The 18,202-nt window shown below is 26.5% G+C and overlaps 1 protein-coding gene across 3 annotated transcripts in view; it reads right to left on the bottom strand.

Annotated features, from left to right (window-relative positions):
* Positions 1-17,685, bottom strand: part of LOC129984595 (nucleolar and coiled-body phosphoprotein 1-like) — a 36,938-nt gene extending 19,253 nt beyond the window's left edge. For all 3 annotated transcript variants that reach the window (XM_056094520.1, XM_056094521.1, XM_056094522.1), the window contains exons 1-8: positions 17,549-17,685; positions 13,422-13,803; positions 9,780-9,887; positions 7,470-7,541; positions 5,857-5,937; positions 3,103-3,168; positions 2,197-2,274; positions 1,431-1,508 (exon numbers count right to left, since the gene is read on the bottom strand). In XM_056094520.1, the coding sequence (XP_055950495.1) occupies positions 1,431-1,508; positions 2,197-2,274; positions 3,103-3,168; positions 5,857-5,937; positions 7,470-7,541; positions 9,780-9,887; positions 13,422-13,794 (856 nt within the window). In that variant the 5' untranslated portion in view covers positions 13,795-13,803; positions 17,549-17,685. The remainder of the gene's footprint in view (positions 1-1,430; positions 1,509-2,196; positions 2,275-3,102; positions 3,169-5,856; positions 5,938-7,469; positions 7,542-9,779; positions 9,888-13,421; positions 13,804-17,548) is intronic.
* Positions 17,686-18,202: the final 517 nt, after the last annotated feature.

The following is an 18,202-nucleotide window of genomic DNA, read 5'->3' as shown; positions in this document are numbered from 1 at the left end:
ATTATATTTTTTTCACAGCCAACTTCAAACTTAAGTCACATAATCATTATATATTTTGACAGCTGATAAAGCAAGGCTTTCTTGTGAAGAAATTCAATTTTATGCAGCAACAATTGATTGGTGCCCTTTTTAATATGGACAGTATAAAGCAGCATTTTCAGCATATTTTGCATTTTTACTATCAAAAAGGTCAAAATGCTATTCAAGCAAGAAAAAAAATTACCCAATGTGTACATTGACACATACATGTATATTAACAGATAGGAGAAGATATATTGACAAATTGCCAGTACCAAAACAAATTTTTACAAAATTTTGATACAGCAATTTTGATGTTGACGATGCACCATTTTCTGGAAGGCCATTTGAATCTGCTGAAGAAACAAAGGTATTAATTGATGAAAACTGGAGAATAACAACTCATAAGATTGCTGAAAGATTAAATTTATCAAATTCGGTTATTTATGATTATTTGAAATGCTCCGGTTCAATCTGAAAGCTCAACATATGGTTTCCTTATGTTCTCATGGAAAGAAGTTTGTGCCTTTGCGTTGATGTCTATTATTTGCTTCTCAAATATCAAGAAAATGATCCATTTTTAAATGCTGGTGATGGGAAATGGATTTTATACAATAATGTTAAATAATAAAAGATTAAGGAGTAAAAAGCACGAACTGGCTCAAAGCACTTTGAAAGCCGATAATCATCTAAAGTGATGCTACTTGTTTGGTAAGATTTTCAATGAATTGATTTTACTTTTCATACTAGTTTGGTAACTCGCCAAAAGCTTGCATGGGATATACTGCCACACCCACCGTATTTTCCATATCTCGAACCACCTGATTATTTGTTCTGGTCACTACAAAAAATTTTAGACAATAAAACCTTCATTACAAATGAAGTCAAAAATCATTTGGATCAGGTTTTTTTTTTTTAAAAAAAGCAAAGAACAAAAATTTTATGGGCTTGGAATCATTCTACTGCCAGAAAGATGGCAAAGAATATTGGACCAGAATGAACAATATATAATTCAATAAAATATTCATTCACTATAAGAAAACAGTCTTTCATTTTTATAAATTACTTTCCAAACAACCTAATAATATACAAAAATGAATGCAAATATGAAAAACTATCGATTGAAATTTAAAATTCAGATGCTATCTGCCACAAAACTGCTTTCTTATCATTGCAGAGCACCTTGATTGTAATAAAATTGTTTTTTATTTATATTATATATATATATATATATATATATATATATATATATATATATATATATATATATATATATATATATAAATGAAGTTTTTTTTTTTTTGGAAAATGTAAATAAAGTCCCCTTCAGTATATTTGTGAGAGGATTATATGATAATAAATTAATTTGGATTAAAAAATGAAAAATAGTCAAAGTTTATAAACTAAATTACCAGATTTGCTATCGCTACCACTGTCACTACTGCTTTCTTTCATAGCAGGAGCCGGATTCCTTCGTACAGGTGTTCTCACTAAAAGAAAAGATCGTGAAAATTAAATGTTTCAGAATTAAGAAGATCTGTAAACAGCCAAGGATCTTTTAAAGAAGAAGCCTTCAACAAGAAATTACTTACTGTTTCAACTGACAACTTAAATTATCTGATAAAAACAACAAAATTAGAATTGAAAATCAGTCAAAGAATTTAATTTCCCTCTCTAGAAAAATACCAAAGGGATTCTGAATTTTAACCATATTTATTTTGGTTAACCATTTAACCATTGGAAAAAATGGAACCATTTGGAATTTTAACCATTGGAAAAAAAATGAAATGGAAATTTTACTAGAACATCTTAACAAAATACAGAAATTCTTTACTCTAAAGAAAGAATAATTTTGTATTTGAATTATAATTGGAGCATTTGTTAATAAATTCATTAAGGTTGAAATAGTAAGTATATCAGTAGAATATTTTCACTGCAATAATCATAAGTTTTTTAAAAAATTAAATAATATTTTTAAAGTTATCTCTACAGTGCAATACAATTATCTTCTGCTTAATCTACTGGCTGGGGTTTTCAAGTTCATAAAAAAAAAAAAAAAAAAAAAAAAAAAAAATGAAGAATTAAAAAATGACAAAAAAAAATAATAATAATAAAATAAAAAAAACTATATGCAAACAAAATTTCCAGTTAATACTAAATACAAATAAAATTTATAACCTGGAATTTTCTTTTGTGAAGCAGGTGTACTAACTGCTGGTTTTCTTCCTGGTCTCTTGGATGTAATTTCTACAACAGCTGCAAAACAAAAGGAAAATAATCTATAAAATTAATTATTAAGTTTTGATGCACAAAATTAACTATTTTATGTTAACAAATAATCTCCGATTCTTTGACAATTGATACTTTTGAGCATTAGAAATATCATCTTCATGCAATAAACATTTTTATTCTCAAAGATTACATAAAATGTAGAATCATTATAAATTAAACATTTCTTGTTTTTATTAATGAGTACAAGTATGATCATAACAGAAATATTAAACCTAATTGTTTCTTTTTGCTGGGCATGGAATCAGGTTTTGAAATCAATAAAGATATTAACAATATATTAATACAGAAAATAAATAAAATTTTAAAATACATTCCATAAACTTTTTCTATTGTCAGAATTCTAAGAATATTCTTTTAAATGAATGTTCTTGAAGAATAAGTCATTTTCTTTGCTGGTAGACATTATGATCAAATATAAGTATTTATAAAAACCAAAAAGTAAATAAATAAACAAATATGTTTAAAACATTATTAAATGGTAAAGCATTTAGTTTTCATTCTTATTAAGGCCAAAATATATAAAATAAATTCAATCACAATAATATAAGGTGGTTATTTGCGGAATTTACAATTAAAATTTAATAAGTATTCTACTTAGAATAAATTTCTTTCTCCATGTAAAAAAAAACTACTCTTTAAGGAAATAAAATGAATTGCATTTTTAAGTATATTAGTTTTTTAATCATTAAAATAAAATCAATATCATTGACTATGTACTGTTTTTTTAAATGGCATTCTCTGCTAATAAGTAATACTCAAACATTATTTTACAAGAACAAAGAAAAAAATAACCTGGTTCTTCATCACTTTCTTCTGATATGTCAATAACTGCAGAGTCTTCTACAGCTTTTTGAGCAGCTAAAAGAAATAAATATACGATTAAGGCTTTTCAAAATGAAATTAAAAACATTTCATGTTAAAAAATAAAATTTAAATCACTGATAAGATTTGTGAGAGCGGGGAATATCAATATTAAATAGGTGGTATTCCGATATAAAGAACCATTCATAGACAATTTAGATTTACACACTGCTTCAACACAGTCCAGATTCATTCATAATCAGTCTAAGATGATAAAGATTCCTTAGACCAGGCATGGCAGAAAATTGGTATGCATGCCATTGATGGCACGGGACACAATATTTTGGGCACACCGCTGATCAAAACAGTCTGCATCTTAGCTCAAAATAACAAAGTTCACTATGAAGTATTACAAACAAATGCAAGTGTTTCCATTCCATTAAAAAAAAAAAAAAAAAAAAAAGGCTCAGATATTTGTAGGGCTGTAAAAAATTCACTTGCTGAGAAAGAAAATGATTTGACAAGAATTGTTTCAGTAATTCATGGTGCTCCAAATATGGTGGGTAAAAAAATGGTTTCATTAGTTTATTTCAAATAGATGTAGGACATTCGATTTTTGAACTCCACTGTACTATTCATAAACAAGCCTTGTGCTCTAAGAGTGGTCTAACATCTCTTGATAATGTAATGGCGTTAGTCACAAAAACAGTAAACCTAATAAGGTTGCAGGCTTTAAATAAGCAAAAGTTTGAGGCTTTGTTGGATGAAGTCAACTGGATGGATAATGGCTTACTAATATATAATAATGCTCGCTGGTTGAGCTGCAGGAACATACTTCTAAGATTTGTTGACTGCTTGGAAGAAATCAGACTATTTCTTCAAAATGCGGAGGGAATTGAACAATATCCACAGTTGTTGAATGTTATGTGGCTCTCAAAATTGGTGTTTTTTACACACACATGCCAACATTTCAATGAATTAAGCATAAAGCTTAAAGACATAAATAAAACAATTATCGTCATGATGGATCTCATTCGCACTTTTGATACTGGATTGCATGTTTTAGGAATGATATTATTATAAATAAATAAAAAAAAGTACTTCCTAAATTTGAATATATATATATATATATTATATATATCAAAGATTTATATGTACATGAGAAACCAGACAAAGAAAAAGTTATTGAAGATTTCCATAATTAATTCGTCAATCAAGGAATTTTCAGCCAGATTTTCTCAGTTCAAAGAATTATCGGAAACATTCAAGGTTATTATGTACCCTGATGTGATTTCATTTGATAAACTGAACTTATGCAACTGATTAATTTCCAGTCTAGTTCATTATGGATTCAAAAATTTACTGAAACAAGGATAAAGATGGAATTGATTGAAACGAAATGATTAACAAGCAATACAAGTAAAAATTCCAGGAACGAAATTTTGGAAACTCATGCTATTTTAACCATATTTTCATCTACCTATGCCTGTAGGTCATTATTAACATTAAAGACTTTCTTAGAAACCGTTTGGCAGATGACTTCAATTCAGCATGCATTCTGCCAAAAGTAATATCTTACAAATCTAATATAAATTATTTGTCATCTATTCTGCAACAAAAGAAGTCACACTAATGTTACTTTAATTTGACTACTATACAGAGCAAAATATATTTTTTTGTAGTAAATAAAGAGTTTTGAGTTGTTAGTATTTAGTTTTATTATTTTCCCAATAATCACAAGTCAAAATTATTTGATGGCATGTCTACACCTCATTAAACATTTCTTTAGAAAAAGGAGCACGTTCATCCATAAAGGTTCGCCACCCCTGCTTTAGATGATGCAAAACTCCAATTATATGCCACCAGTTCACCCTAGTCTAAAATTTATAAATTACTGCTTTAGTTATCATTCCTCTTTTCTATTAAAGAATAATTTTTCTTATAAAGCAAGGAAGGGATAAGATTCAAGAGACTTTCTCTCGACTTAAAAAAATAGATGACTTCGTCAGCGGGTTTGTCTATGACAAGTACCATTAGAAACAACAACAACAGGGATAACAACTGGGATTTTTATTCTCCCAGCTATTTCCAAATACATGATACAGGAACAGTAACATATGGAGAAATGACATAACAAAGTTTTATAGATTCAAAGCTGCCTCAGTCTTGATAAGCATATATTCTTACATTCAAGTTTTTTTTTTTTTTTTTTTTTTTTTTAAGCATCTATATTATATATATTGTTTCTTAAAAATCTGAAATACTTTGAGATGTAGAGCACTTAAAATAAACAGGAAAAATGAATTTGAAACCGAAATTTTTGAATTTTATAAGTATTAAAAGAAGAATTGCAAAAAATTAAATATTCCTTAATTTTAAAAATTTAATCAATGTTTCCAATATTAATTAATAATTTGCAAGAACTATCTTAAAAACTTGTTATGAGTGCAAAGAAATTCTTTAAAATGTGTTAGAAAGGAGAAATATCCAGCTAATTCAAAAGCACATTCAATAATTTACAAAGCAATTTTAGGAAAAGCAGTATCTTTTGTGCAGATTTAGACAAAATTATATAAATGTAGTAGATTTTTGATAAACTTAATTAAAATAAAAATTCCATACAGTAATTTTGAATCCAGACATGGAAAGTTATTCAAATCCAGGTAACCGTACATGCCAAGAACAACGAAATCAGGCATAAACTCACACTTACCATCATACAAATACTAAGCAAATAAAACTTACCAACTAATCTTTCCATTTCTTGTGGAGTAAGTATTGTTACTCTTTTAGGAGACTTATTTTGCCGTACTGGAGTAGAAATAGCTACAAATGAAAATATAATTCAAATGACATATTAATGCCTTTGATGAAGATAAAATTGCACGATAAAACCTTTTACATATTGTAAATACAAAATAAAATACTATAATTTTCTAACAGATATGAAACATAAATGCATGCTTCTAATTGATTTACCTACCTCAAATTGAGTAAGACAAAAGGTGAATATAAAAAGGAAAAGTAAATACTATTTTAAAACCATATTTTACATTGATTGAAAAAATATAGATTAAAATGCTTATGTATAAACGTTTTGGCTTTACAACAAATGCCTTTGAAATGCTAATTACATTTGATACTTTATGCAAGCACAATTAAGGTTGAAAATACATTTTAAATTCTTTAATAAACCATAGCTTTATATTAAAGTCTTAATGCCATTGAAGTAGACTAAAATTTAATGCAATAAAAATTATAGATTAAAATACAAATTATAGCAAAAAAAAAAAAAAAATGACCATGATTAATGCATTTAGATTTATTATTCCTTTGTAAATGATAGGTTATATGATACAATCACTGAACTTGAAAACTGAAACTGATTCACTGACACTGAAAATCAAACTAAATAACACATAAGTAAACTGCATAATATGCTCTTAGATCAGTGATTCTTAACATTTTCTATTCTTCTTTACCTTGATTACTTTCAATTTTTGAATACTTCTTACCACCATATCCTCTACACAAATATTATATAAAAAAATAATAAAAATCTAAGAGCTTAAGAGTCAAATCAAATTACCACAATTAGCATAGTTTAATTTCATTTTAATGTAACATTAATTCATCAACCAAACATTGAAAGACTTTTGTATTAATATATGAGAGAAGCCAATAATAATAATAATAAAAAGAACATTGCTATAGTTGAGTTATTTCATAGACTTGCAAATTATAAATGGATCTTGCAAGATTTAGATTTTTTTTGTATATCCCCCCCCAAAAAAACGTATAGAAATAATAATTATTATGAAAGGATAAACAACTTATGCATGATCATACAATATAAATGTTGGTGGATGGGTTAGCAACAACCAATTGCACTGTAAAATAAAAATTCAGTAGATAATGTTTGTCATTAAAATTTTTTATACTTTTGTGTTTTTAGCCATTACTAATACTATTTTCAAGTAGCCCCAATAATTTCGCTGCATAGTCCCCCTGGATATGACAACCACATACTGGGAACCTCTTAGGCAGATAATGGATATATAATGTTTTGCTAATTAGCAATGAAAACTATAATTGCATTTCCAATCATTTATATTTTTCTAAATGTGTTGAATATAAACTTTTAGGCATTTTTTATGTCTCGGATTGTCAGATTTGTTTAAATTTATTTGCAAATTTTTTCTTTTCACTACTAAATATCTTCTATAAAATACTACACATGGTTTAACGCCAAACAATTAAATGTTTATTAAATGCAATAATTTTTTTTAAGGAAATATGCATCCAGTTTTTTAATGCAAAAAAAACACACTGAGGGGAAAAAAATTGCCATAACTTACCTTGTTGCATTTCATCCTCATCATCCTCAATAATCTCTGAAGTATCAACATTTGGAATTAGTGAACTTAATCCTGTAAAATTTTATACACAATTTTAACAGAAGTTATAAAATAAGATTTTGAATATCATTTTACAATTGCATGGTCATAAGTAGAAAATATTAAAGATACCACTAAAATAGGAGCAATTTTATTAAAATTTTAATCAGGTTTAAGGAAAGATTTTGAATAATTCAGCAAACAATTTGACTTCTGTTTTGAAATTCTGCAATGGATAATGGGAAAGCTGAAATAATGATAACAGCACTTAGCTAGTATATAAATTGGAAAAAGAATTACATCTAAACCATATAGAAAAATTATCTCAAAAAGTAGATGAAATGAGTTTTTTTAAGTAGTGTGTAATGATGTTTTTCTCAAAAAAATCTAGTTTGAAAATATTTTATCAGAATTGCCATTCAAATCAACAGCATTCATGTATTATTCATAATAATATTCCAGAGTTTCAATGAGTTGAAAAAGCAAGGAAAGAAAGCAATAATTTAAAATTATTTGAAATAAAAGTATATAAAAAGAAAATTTATATTAATATATATAAAACTTTGAACTTGAATAAAATATAACATAAAATAACATTTTAAATGATATCATATACAGTTCTTAGACCAATCAAAGAATTCCATTCTTCCAGAATTTTAACAAGCATATTGTTGTTGATACTAAATCTACTTTCCATAGTCGCATTGCCATGTGACAAAACAAGAATTATTTTTACATTTTCCCCCAAAATCAGGAGAAGCTTTGGACTTCAAAATATTAGAAAAGAAATCAACTCAATGAATTTTTTTTCAATTACATAAACACTTTTATATACTTTTTAGTTTTTTCAGGAAAATCTCATATTAGATCTTTGAACATTCTGAACATGACAGGAAAAATTTGTGCATTAGAATAAGAAGTTGCAGCAAATTAGCCATTCATTTTTCATTTAATAACGTATTGGTTCTTCAATAAATGTGCATTTAAACAATATACAGTTTTTAAAACAGCAAAATTTTTAGACATACATTCAAATATTTTTATAGCATTCTTCACAAATTTAAACACTCTGCTATAATGTCTTTTCTCAGTTTCAATAGCCCCAATAGTAATCAAGTAACAAAGCAATCACTATTCCAATACGGGCATTTTTTCTCAGTCTTAGATTTTTAGGATCCTCAAACTCTATCAAAAATAAAATGCTTCATCAAAGCATATTAATTTTGTATGGTCTACTGTAGATTGTTTGGATGTAACACAAGTTTTAATGATATAAAAGTACTGCTTAAATTAAAAAGTTTGAAATCGGCTTATTTTTTTAGCATCAAATTTGACATTTTCTGATTTTACATATTATCTACTCCGATATTCTTTTAAGTTCAATATCAATGATGACTTTTTTCAACTAGCATGTAATTTTGTATATTTTCTTCTTTTTTTTTTTATGACTAGTAAATTCTTGTTTTCCCATATTATTTAAGCTTGTTATCTTCTCATAAAGTGAGCAGTATGAAGCAAATGGATTTTGCAGAATTTCTTTATCCTATATAGCAAAGTGGGGATTCACATCTTTATCCATCCAACATATGCAAATAATGGATTTCGAGCAGTTCATTGTCTAAAAAGAAAATCCTTAAACTACTCAGAATTTCTCAAATAACAAACTCACATGTGAATGACTAAACATCACCACATTGCTTCAGCAGATTGAATGTTGTTGTTTCTGTCAGAGAAATTTATTCTTACTCACGAAGTTATAGCAGTCTTGCATATGCTCATTAGATGCAATCCGAGAATCTGCCATTACATAGCTCAAATGAAGATGTTTCGTTTTTGGAGCTATGGCTACAATCTTTTTTTTAAGTAAGGAGGAACACACAAACCCAAGAATAAAATCCCTGTACTTTCCTAGCTTTTATGGAAATTTTCAAATACTCCTGTTTTTTAGACTTTTTAAATGCCCTGTAATTTTCTGCTGTTGTGACAACCCTGTTTATTAACAAGGCTAATTTTAGTTGCATAAATTTACACAGAAGCAAGGAGTTAAGTAATATTCAGGATAATAAAAACAGAATTATTTGTAATATTTACCAAAGATTTTAGGTTAGTCTATCAACTAAGCTTGCCAATGGCACGCTATTAATAAATTAGCACTCAATTTTCTTTTTTCATACTTTTGTTTCCATAAAATTGAAAATTCTCAGAATATTTGCTATATGAAATTTCATCCAAAATGTCTTTAAAACAAAGAGAGTTTGATATAAATCTTACGAGAAATTTGTTTTTTGGCAGAATCAATTAACTTCGGATATAATGATGCTGGAGATGCTATGGTTGAATGTTCACTACGGACTTTTGAGCTTGGTGACCTCTTCTTTTCTGCAAAAGAAATTATTAAAGTGGAAAATATTAATACTGGTATATATGTTTATTGGTATCACCATGATGTTAATTTTTGTAAAATTATAAGCTACAGTAGATATATTTGATCCATCATGGCAATAAATATTCTATGTATAGTTACTGTATAAATTATCATAAACATTGCACAATATCTTTACATATAGAAAGAAAATTAACTTATTGGCTAATATAAAAGAAATGCTCTGCTACTTTAGCAAAATCATAAATAAATTTATTTACCTGAAATTAACATTTGTATTAATAAGATATTTGAATGTTTAAATCAGAACTCAATGCAATTTGGAATATAAAATTTCTGTGAGGGTACATCTATTTTTATACTTCTCTTTTTTTATTTATCAAATCTTCAGACAGATTCCTTATTTCAAATTTAGCCCCTTTATATTAATGCCTGGTTTGGCTTTGTTCCATTTGCAAGGCCTTCAGACGATACATAAAACATTACCAAATCTTATTGATGAATGTTAAAGCAAAAGAAATCATGTCAGCATTCTAGTCAATTAGAACTAATTAATTGAAAAGTATAATTTATTCCTTATTTAGCACATTAACATCTCATAAGACTGTCATATTTCACCTGTGCAATTATTGTGCATTCCATTGTTTATTTCTTGCAATGTGCAATATATTTACCCAATCTCTTAAACAATTTTCAACTACCATAAACCACACACTAATCAGATTTGAAGTCAAATTTTCTGTTTTGATTTATTTGTAAGATAATAGATAGAATTCAAAAATAATATAAAGTATATTTATTAATTTTAATTATTATAAGTAATATTAGTTTGATATTTTATAGTACCTAATTTTTTAAAAAATATTTTCAATATTTTTTTTTTTCAAAAAAAAAAAAAAAGTTTTGAAAATATTACTTTATAGTTTTAATAATTTTAGTGTTTGTAACACTATTAAAAAAAATATCAATATCCATGCTTTAAATTAAACTTGTGTAAAATAGTTCTACTCTTTCTAACTAAAATCAGTGTAGAATAAACAAAATTTAGTGTTTAGAAAACAAAACAAGAAGTGGCAATTCACATAAACAAGTGAACATTTTCACTAACTAGATTTCAAATAAATTTCACTTTAGTAGTCATTTTACTTTTTTTTTTTTTTTTTGAAAATACTGTAACCAACATTACATATATAATACTAAAAGATGCAACTCCATCTAAATGAGCTTTAGCCTGTCAATGTTTGTCACAAATTTGCTTATGAAAGAGATAATACGAAATCACATGCACAAGGCAAAGTGCTTAAGAATGAAATAATTTATTTCCTTTTAGTAGGGTTTTCACTATTTATATTATTTATTTACACCCAAATCAAAACTAAACAAAACTTCTATTAACAGGGGGGGGGCATTTTTAAAATGAAAAATGAATGAAAGAAAATAATAATAGTGTATGGACTATTAAACTAAAAAGAGAGCTGCATTGAAATAAAAGATTGCATTGAATTTTAGCCTGTCAACAATTGTAAAAATTACCTACAAAATTACGAGATAATCATTTATATAATACAGGAAAAAAATGAAAAACTGGCCCTTATTATCAATTTTTTCCTATATTACATCAACAGAAAAATATTGATGCATAAATTAAAAAAAAAAAAAAAAAAAAAAAAAAAAAGTGATAGCATGGATGAACTTTGTAAATTTTAGTAGCAATAGATTTCATATGCTACATTCAAAATATATATATTGCCTATATTTTCTTAATTTTATAGAAAAATACAAAAGAAATATGTACCATTAAAGTATCAAATAACAAATTTAGATTAATTCACTGTGTTTAGTAAATAAAATTTAAAAATACTTTGTTTAACATAGGGAGGATTTTGAAGATACAAAGAATAAAAAAAAAAAAGTTAAAAGAAAACAGAAGCAATAATATCTGTCTAATCCTTTGAAAATTTTGTAAAATTTAGCAAAAGATTCATATTTATATTTTCCAATATCATGAGAAAAATATATAAAATAAGCAAACTAAAAGAATTCTTGAAAAAAATAGCAATAGCATCATATACTTCATAATTCAACAAAAAGATATATAAGAAGTAGAAAATTAGTTTTTGTATAATATTTATTTATAATAAATTACTCCGGGATTATAATTCTAAACAAATAGTTATATCTAGCTTAAAACAACTTTGAATATTAACAACAAAAAATCCACAATTTTGTGATTGTAACATATAGAAAAATTATCTTGACATTCCAAAAAACACTTTTTTAATAATAATAATAATAATAATATAAAGCCCCATTAAAGCTAAAATTCATAATAATAATAGAAAATGAATTTAAGTTACATTTTGACTTTTTCTGAAAAAACAAAACTATTTTCACTAATTATGCAGATCAATTTTATATGATGAATAAAAAGTAAACAGAAATTTTTAGGGGAAATATGCCTGTATATATGCAAAAAATTAGATACAGTGATTAATCTTTATAATAAAATGCAGTTCTGAGTATTAATATAACCAATTTATTAAAATTATTTTTAGGGCCTCGATTACAATTAGACCTAATAATAAATTACAATACCAGAGATTACCATTATACCACAAATTAATGCAAAAAAATTCCTGTGACTTTTCAAAACAATACATTCATAAATGTAATAAAACAGAAAAAAAAAAAAAAAAAAAAACTAAGGGAAAAGTAATGAACTAGTTAGTTGATTTGAAGCAAAGCACAGTTTGAAGTAGAATCCATTGTAAATCAAATGCACAACTGTCAGTCAAAATTTCTCAAACACAGCATTGATAACCCTACATAGCCAAAATATTGGTTAATTGGAATTTATGTTGTCTGGCAAGTATATAAAAAAGCAGATAGTTCCCAAAGTTTTTTTTTTTTTTTTTTTTAAATTCTAATTTCAAAATAAATTTCACTGATATAGCAGAATTCCTTAACTATTTCTGATTTCCTGATTGATTGGTTGGCTATCCTATAAACAGAATATCTTCAAAAGGTCACTGACATAAACTCAGCTAAATTTCTTTAGCCGAGTCTTTATCAGTCTGTTAATTAAATTCCTTTAATAAACAAACTGAACTCTTTATGATAGTGATTAACAGTATATACTCACATAGCAGATAGTTATTGATGTCTTTGATCTATTTAAATGACATTAAAACCAGTATGAAATAAATAATAATCAATCATTACTTAATTCTATGGTTTTCTTTATATCAGTTGGAAATTAAATTATGAAATTATCCAAAATTTTATATTAAATACTTTAATAAAAGTTAGATTTTTAGAAAGTAAAATTAAAAACAAACAAACTTGATGACAATATTTTTAAAATAACAGGACTACAAAATTATTCCTTGCAAATTGTGATATAAGCCTGCCTATTTAACAGAAAATATTACTAAGAAAACCTAAAATAATTATTTTTAATAAATTGTCATTGTTGACAGTTGAAGTTTCATACGAGAGAGAAAAATGACTACATAGATTATTAATCTTACCAATCTGTGATAATGCTTCTGATGTAGGTAGCTTAACTTCCAGTTTAGTACCTGCAAGGAAAATTTCAACATTTTCCAGGAACATTTCTTTCATTTCAGATATTTGCTCAACACAATCTTTCTCAAATTTTTCAAAAAACTCTCGCATTTTGACAAATAGTTCATATTTTGCCTTTGAGAATTCCATATGTGCGCTTAGCCTATTGGCACCAGTAGATGAACCTACTAGGGAATCAGGATCACACAAGAGGTCTGAAATTCCAGAATCCAAAGTTGAAAGGCATTTTTCAATGCCTTCGTTGAATAGAATATTGAAGTCATGAGCACTTTTCCGTAATATTGTAAATGGTCGCGAATCTTCAGTTAAAACCATCTTGCCAATCTATAATTAAGAAATTCATTGTGAAATAATTATGTATATACTTTGTAAAATTTTCATTAAAAAACAGACAAAAAGAAAAAGCTTCAATTTAAAAATATGGTACTACAGGCAAATTAAAAAATTTTTTCATAATAACTCAAACTAGAGATCAGATTTAAACTTTTAAAGCCTAACAGTTTTTGACTTTCATAATTGCTGGTAAAATAAAAGAAAATTTGACCAAGAGACAATACTGTTTTCTTGAGTCTTCATGTAAAATATTAAGATCATGAGCCCTCTAACATTAATTAATTAAAAATTAGATATATAGATTAAAAAAATTATTGCTTACATGAACCTTGTTATGAGCCGAGGAGTTAAAATTGTGCAATAATTTATTTGGTATAATAGAATAAATGGCATTTTCCTTTACTATTAGTGTAGTCTTTTCAAGTGGTCATTCTTAGATAATGTAACAATATTAGCATAAATTAATGCCTGAGAAAAGAAGTTGTAATTTAAACTAAAAGAATATGTGCAAGAAAACAAATTTCCCATCTACGATTTATTCAAAAAAAATGTCAGATTTTATAAAAGCTAGTTAGACAGTCTTTCCCCTCCCCCCTTTCTAAATTCAGGCACATATTTTCGTTGATAGTATTTGTCTTGCCAAAGTAATTTGTCACTTTTTGCAAAATGCTTCACAAAGGAATTGCACTCAATTCATTTTCTTTTTCAAGAATTCATCACTTAATTGCATATAAACTGCTGCAACACAAGCCATTTCTTCTTAACAGTCCAACTCATACATTTCACCTATTTTTAATGAAAACTAGTCATCTTTGACGATCAACTAGTTCACTAGAAGTAATGCTCTCTAAAATTTTCAATTAAATATTTATGTACTGTGGTCTCTTAATAGCTTTTTCAGCAACATATTTTTTTTCAGCTTCATATTTTGTTAGTTACATAACTCATATTATTATAGAAGCTTTACAATATTTTGTTTATTGTACTATATCTCTCTCTAATTTGCTGTCAGTTACCGTAAGATTTAAATTTGAAATGGAAAAGATAAAAACTTTTTTGCTAAAATCACACACATAATTAAAAAAAAAAAAAAAGATTACAGAAAATAGAATTCTTCAGCATACATGTACCACAGAATATATATATATATATAATTTAAGCAATATTTCAAAGAACTATTCAATAAAAATTTCTCTTATTCATCATAAAATTAAGTTTCAAAATTAAAAAGATTTTAATGTGGCAAATAATATTTTACTTTATTTCAATCAATAAATATGCTTCTGGAAACAATTTTGAAGTCAAAATTTTATAAGTCCTTCGATCCTATAAACCATATTCAGCAAAATTATTTTGACAATTTAAAGTTTCAATCTTCTACAATCAAACCTAGCAGAGTAATAAAACTTTGGATATTGTTACATTAGGATAATTAACAAATTTATTATTTTAGACATCAATCTCAGGGAAATTTATGCAATATTTCAAGCTCTGATTGACTATTCTCTTCAATATGGTCAATGGCGAGGTCTAAAATAGAGCATTCTTATAGAGATAGAGCAGATGCATTAAAATTTTCATAACTCAGTCAGTTTTAATTGCAAAAAAATGGAACTTTGTTTATTTAAAATATTAGTGTCTCAAGAATATTTTATTAAATATGAATCGCAGAACAGAGGACCTGTATAAAAATTAAAAATTTATAGTCCATCAGAACATTTGTTGATTCAAGCTGAATAAAATATGGCTATTTATTTCATAGATCATTTTTATTAGATATATTCACCAATGAATAAAGTTTTAAAATTAGCTGTTTGGTGCTGATACGAGCAGATATTCTGTATATATTAAAGCATGTACGCCTTAAAAAAATGAATTAATAATAAAGCTATTTTAAAATGTTACAGAAAATTTTTTAACACATTCATTTTACTTTTTCAAAAATATATTTATTCCATTTCATACAGACATATGCTGAAAATTACATTTTTAGGTTAAATTTGCAGTAACAGTTAACTTTTTTAATTTGAGCTTTTGTCAATATGATGGCAACACATTGATAAAAGCTAATTTTTTCTCCCATAAGTGCTTGTGCAGATTAAATTTTATTTCTATATTATGTGAAATTATAGAAAAATATGGTTAAAATACTTTTTCAAAAAATTCATTAAAAATAAATATAATTAATTTCTATACGTTAAAACATTGATATCATTGAAAAGATTATTTTTTGAAACTTTAACATAATGCAAAAAGCATTTTTTCCCCTTGCAATAACATTTTCAGAAGCTAATGCAGAAAAATTTAAATTTTTAATTAAAGATTTTAATTAAAAAAGCTAAATTTCTACCCCGTAGAGTGACAATACACACATCCATCTTTATTATATGTATAAATTAATTTCAAAACTTGGGGGGAAAAAACAATTTGACAGAGACCATCTGACGATGGTGTTATGTTGAGAAGTGGTTTACAGCAGATTATGTGCCAAGGAAACTGTACCACCAGTCAGAGATCAGATAACCACAGATTCCGTGGGAAACATCAAGACGTACTTTACGCAAGATACATATTAGTCACGAGAACAAGGTTTCACAAAGCATGGAAATTAGTTATTTTTAAGAACATGATGCATTTAGGTATTTTTAATTCAATTCCAGATAAATGATTAGTACTTATATATTATAGTGGTAAAAAATTTGGTAAAACAGGAGAATGAGATAACAAATTCACACCAATGTAGAAATGATTCTAGCCAAAAATATTTCAATTCACCAAACTAACTAATATAATGGGATATTTAAGAAATGGTTGATACATTTGACAAGTTATCTTAAAAACAGTACAACCTGGTTCTATTTGATTCATGAGAATACAGAAGAATCGATGCACTCGATTCTCCTATATGATCCAAAATTCAATCACCAAGCAACCAAGATACATCAACCAGTATAAATTAATAGTATTAGTATAAATTATTTAGGCAAAATCATAAGGTTACCAAGTAAGCCTAGTGGGCAGCTATAACATGCAATTAGGGAATATTATGTTGCTAATGATTTCATGAGTACTAGTTTTGAGACAGCAATACAGATTTGAAATGTATCAGATACTACTGATACACTTCACCACATTTTGATTTAGAAACAGTTTACATTAGATACATATTATTTAATTCAAACTTCATTTTCCTCATGCTTTCCAGAATTGATAAACCATAAGCAAAAATAGAATGAATTTATGCGATTTAGAAGTGCTTATTAACCAACAAAAACTATCAACCAAATTCAAAAATTGGGCAAACTAGAATTTATTTAAATATCAAAAACACAAAATCAATCAATAATAGAGCCAAAATTATACATTTGCTTTAAAAAAGCAACATAATGGATATCACACATTATAAAATCCTCAATTTGGCTAAAAGATTGAAGTTAGAATATAACATTTATAAGCAATAATGCAAAAACTGAAGTAAGTCTACTTGTGTACTTTAAAAACATAAAAATTATATTGATTCTAGTATAAAATTAAAAATCATTTAACAAAATTTAAGTAATAACGAAACGAATCAATCAAAACCATATTGTCTTTCAGAAAATTCTATTTGCACAATTTTGGAGCAAAAATAACTGTTGAAATTGTAAACAATCATACACTGCAACGAAAGCTCTGATAATTGTGCAATACGTTAAAAAATACAGTACCTTTATTTATATTATTATAAACCAATTACCTGGATTTTATGAATCTGCTTTAAAAGAAAAATTAAAAGTAATAAATCTCAGTAAAATTGACAGATTATGAAAGCAAACGTTTCCATAAATTCGTTTATGCGTGCTTATACGCTGCGCAACCGCGAAAAACTCAAAATTTATGTTGTGTTGCCACTCAGAATTTTAAATGGAAATAAAAGAAAAGCTTGTACACAGTTAATTTTTGTTTGGGAAAAATTAATAAATACATAAGAGGGGGATTCTATAAATAAATTCATTTCTTTTTGGTGAGGTGAAAATTGCATACCATGAGGATATAAATAAATATTAACAAGTAGCTTGTATTATCAACTTTGTTGAATACACTCTAGAGTTTATGTATATTTACTCAAAGTAAAGTAACTACTGTCTTAAAATAATTTTCTGATCGCTGGAACTCCCTCTTTACTGTCACTTTAATTTGAAAGCTTTGCGCTCGCATGAAATCAAAAAGTTAAGGTCTGCAAATTTTTTCAAAAATTATATAAGATTAAAATTATTTTACGGCATCTCTCTTTCATCCTTTCTGATTATTTGCTCGGTTCGTCGTTCTGCTTTCGCCATGGCTTGGACAAGGAAATCCCGACAAAAACTAAAAAATTTGATTATAGCCATGAAATTCTAAAGAATAGAAA

Source organism: Argiope bruennichi, chromosome 9 (genome assembly GCF_947563725.1).
Source record: "Argiope bruennichi chromosome 9, qqArgBrue1.1, whole genome shotgun sequence".
In the NCBI taxonomy this organism is placed as follows: Eukaryota; Metazoa; Arthropoda; class Arachnida; order Araneae; family Araneidae; genus Argiope; species Argiope bruennichi.
This window is presented reverse-complemented; position numbering and strand designations above follow the sequence as displayed.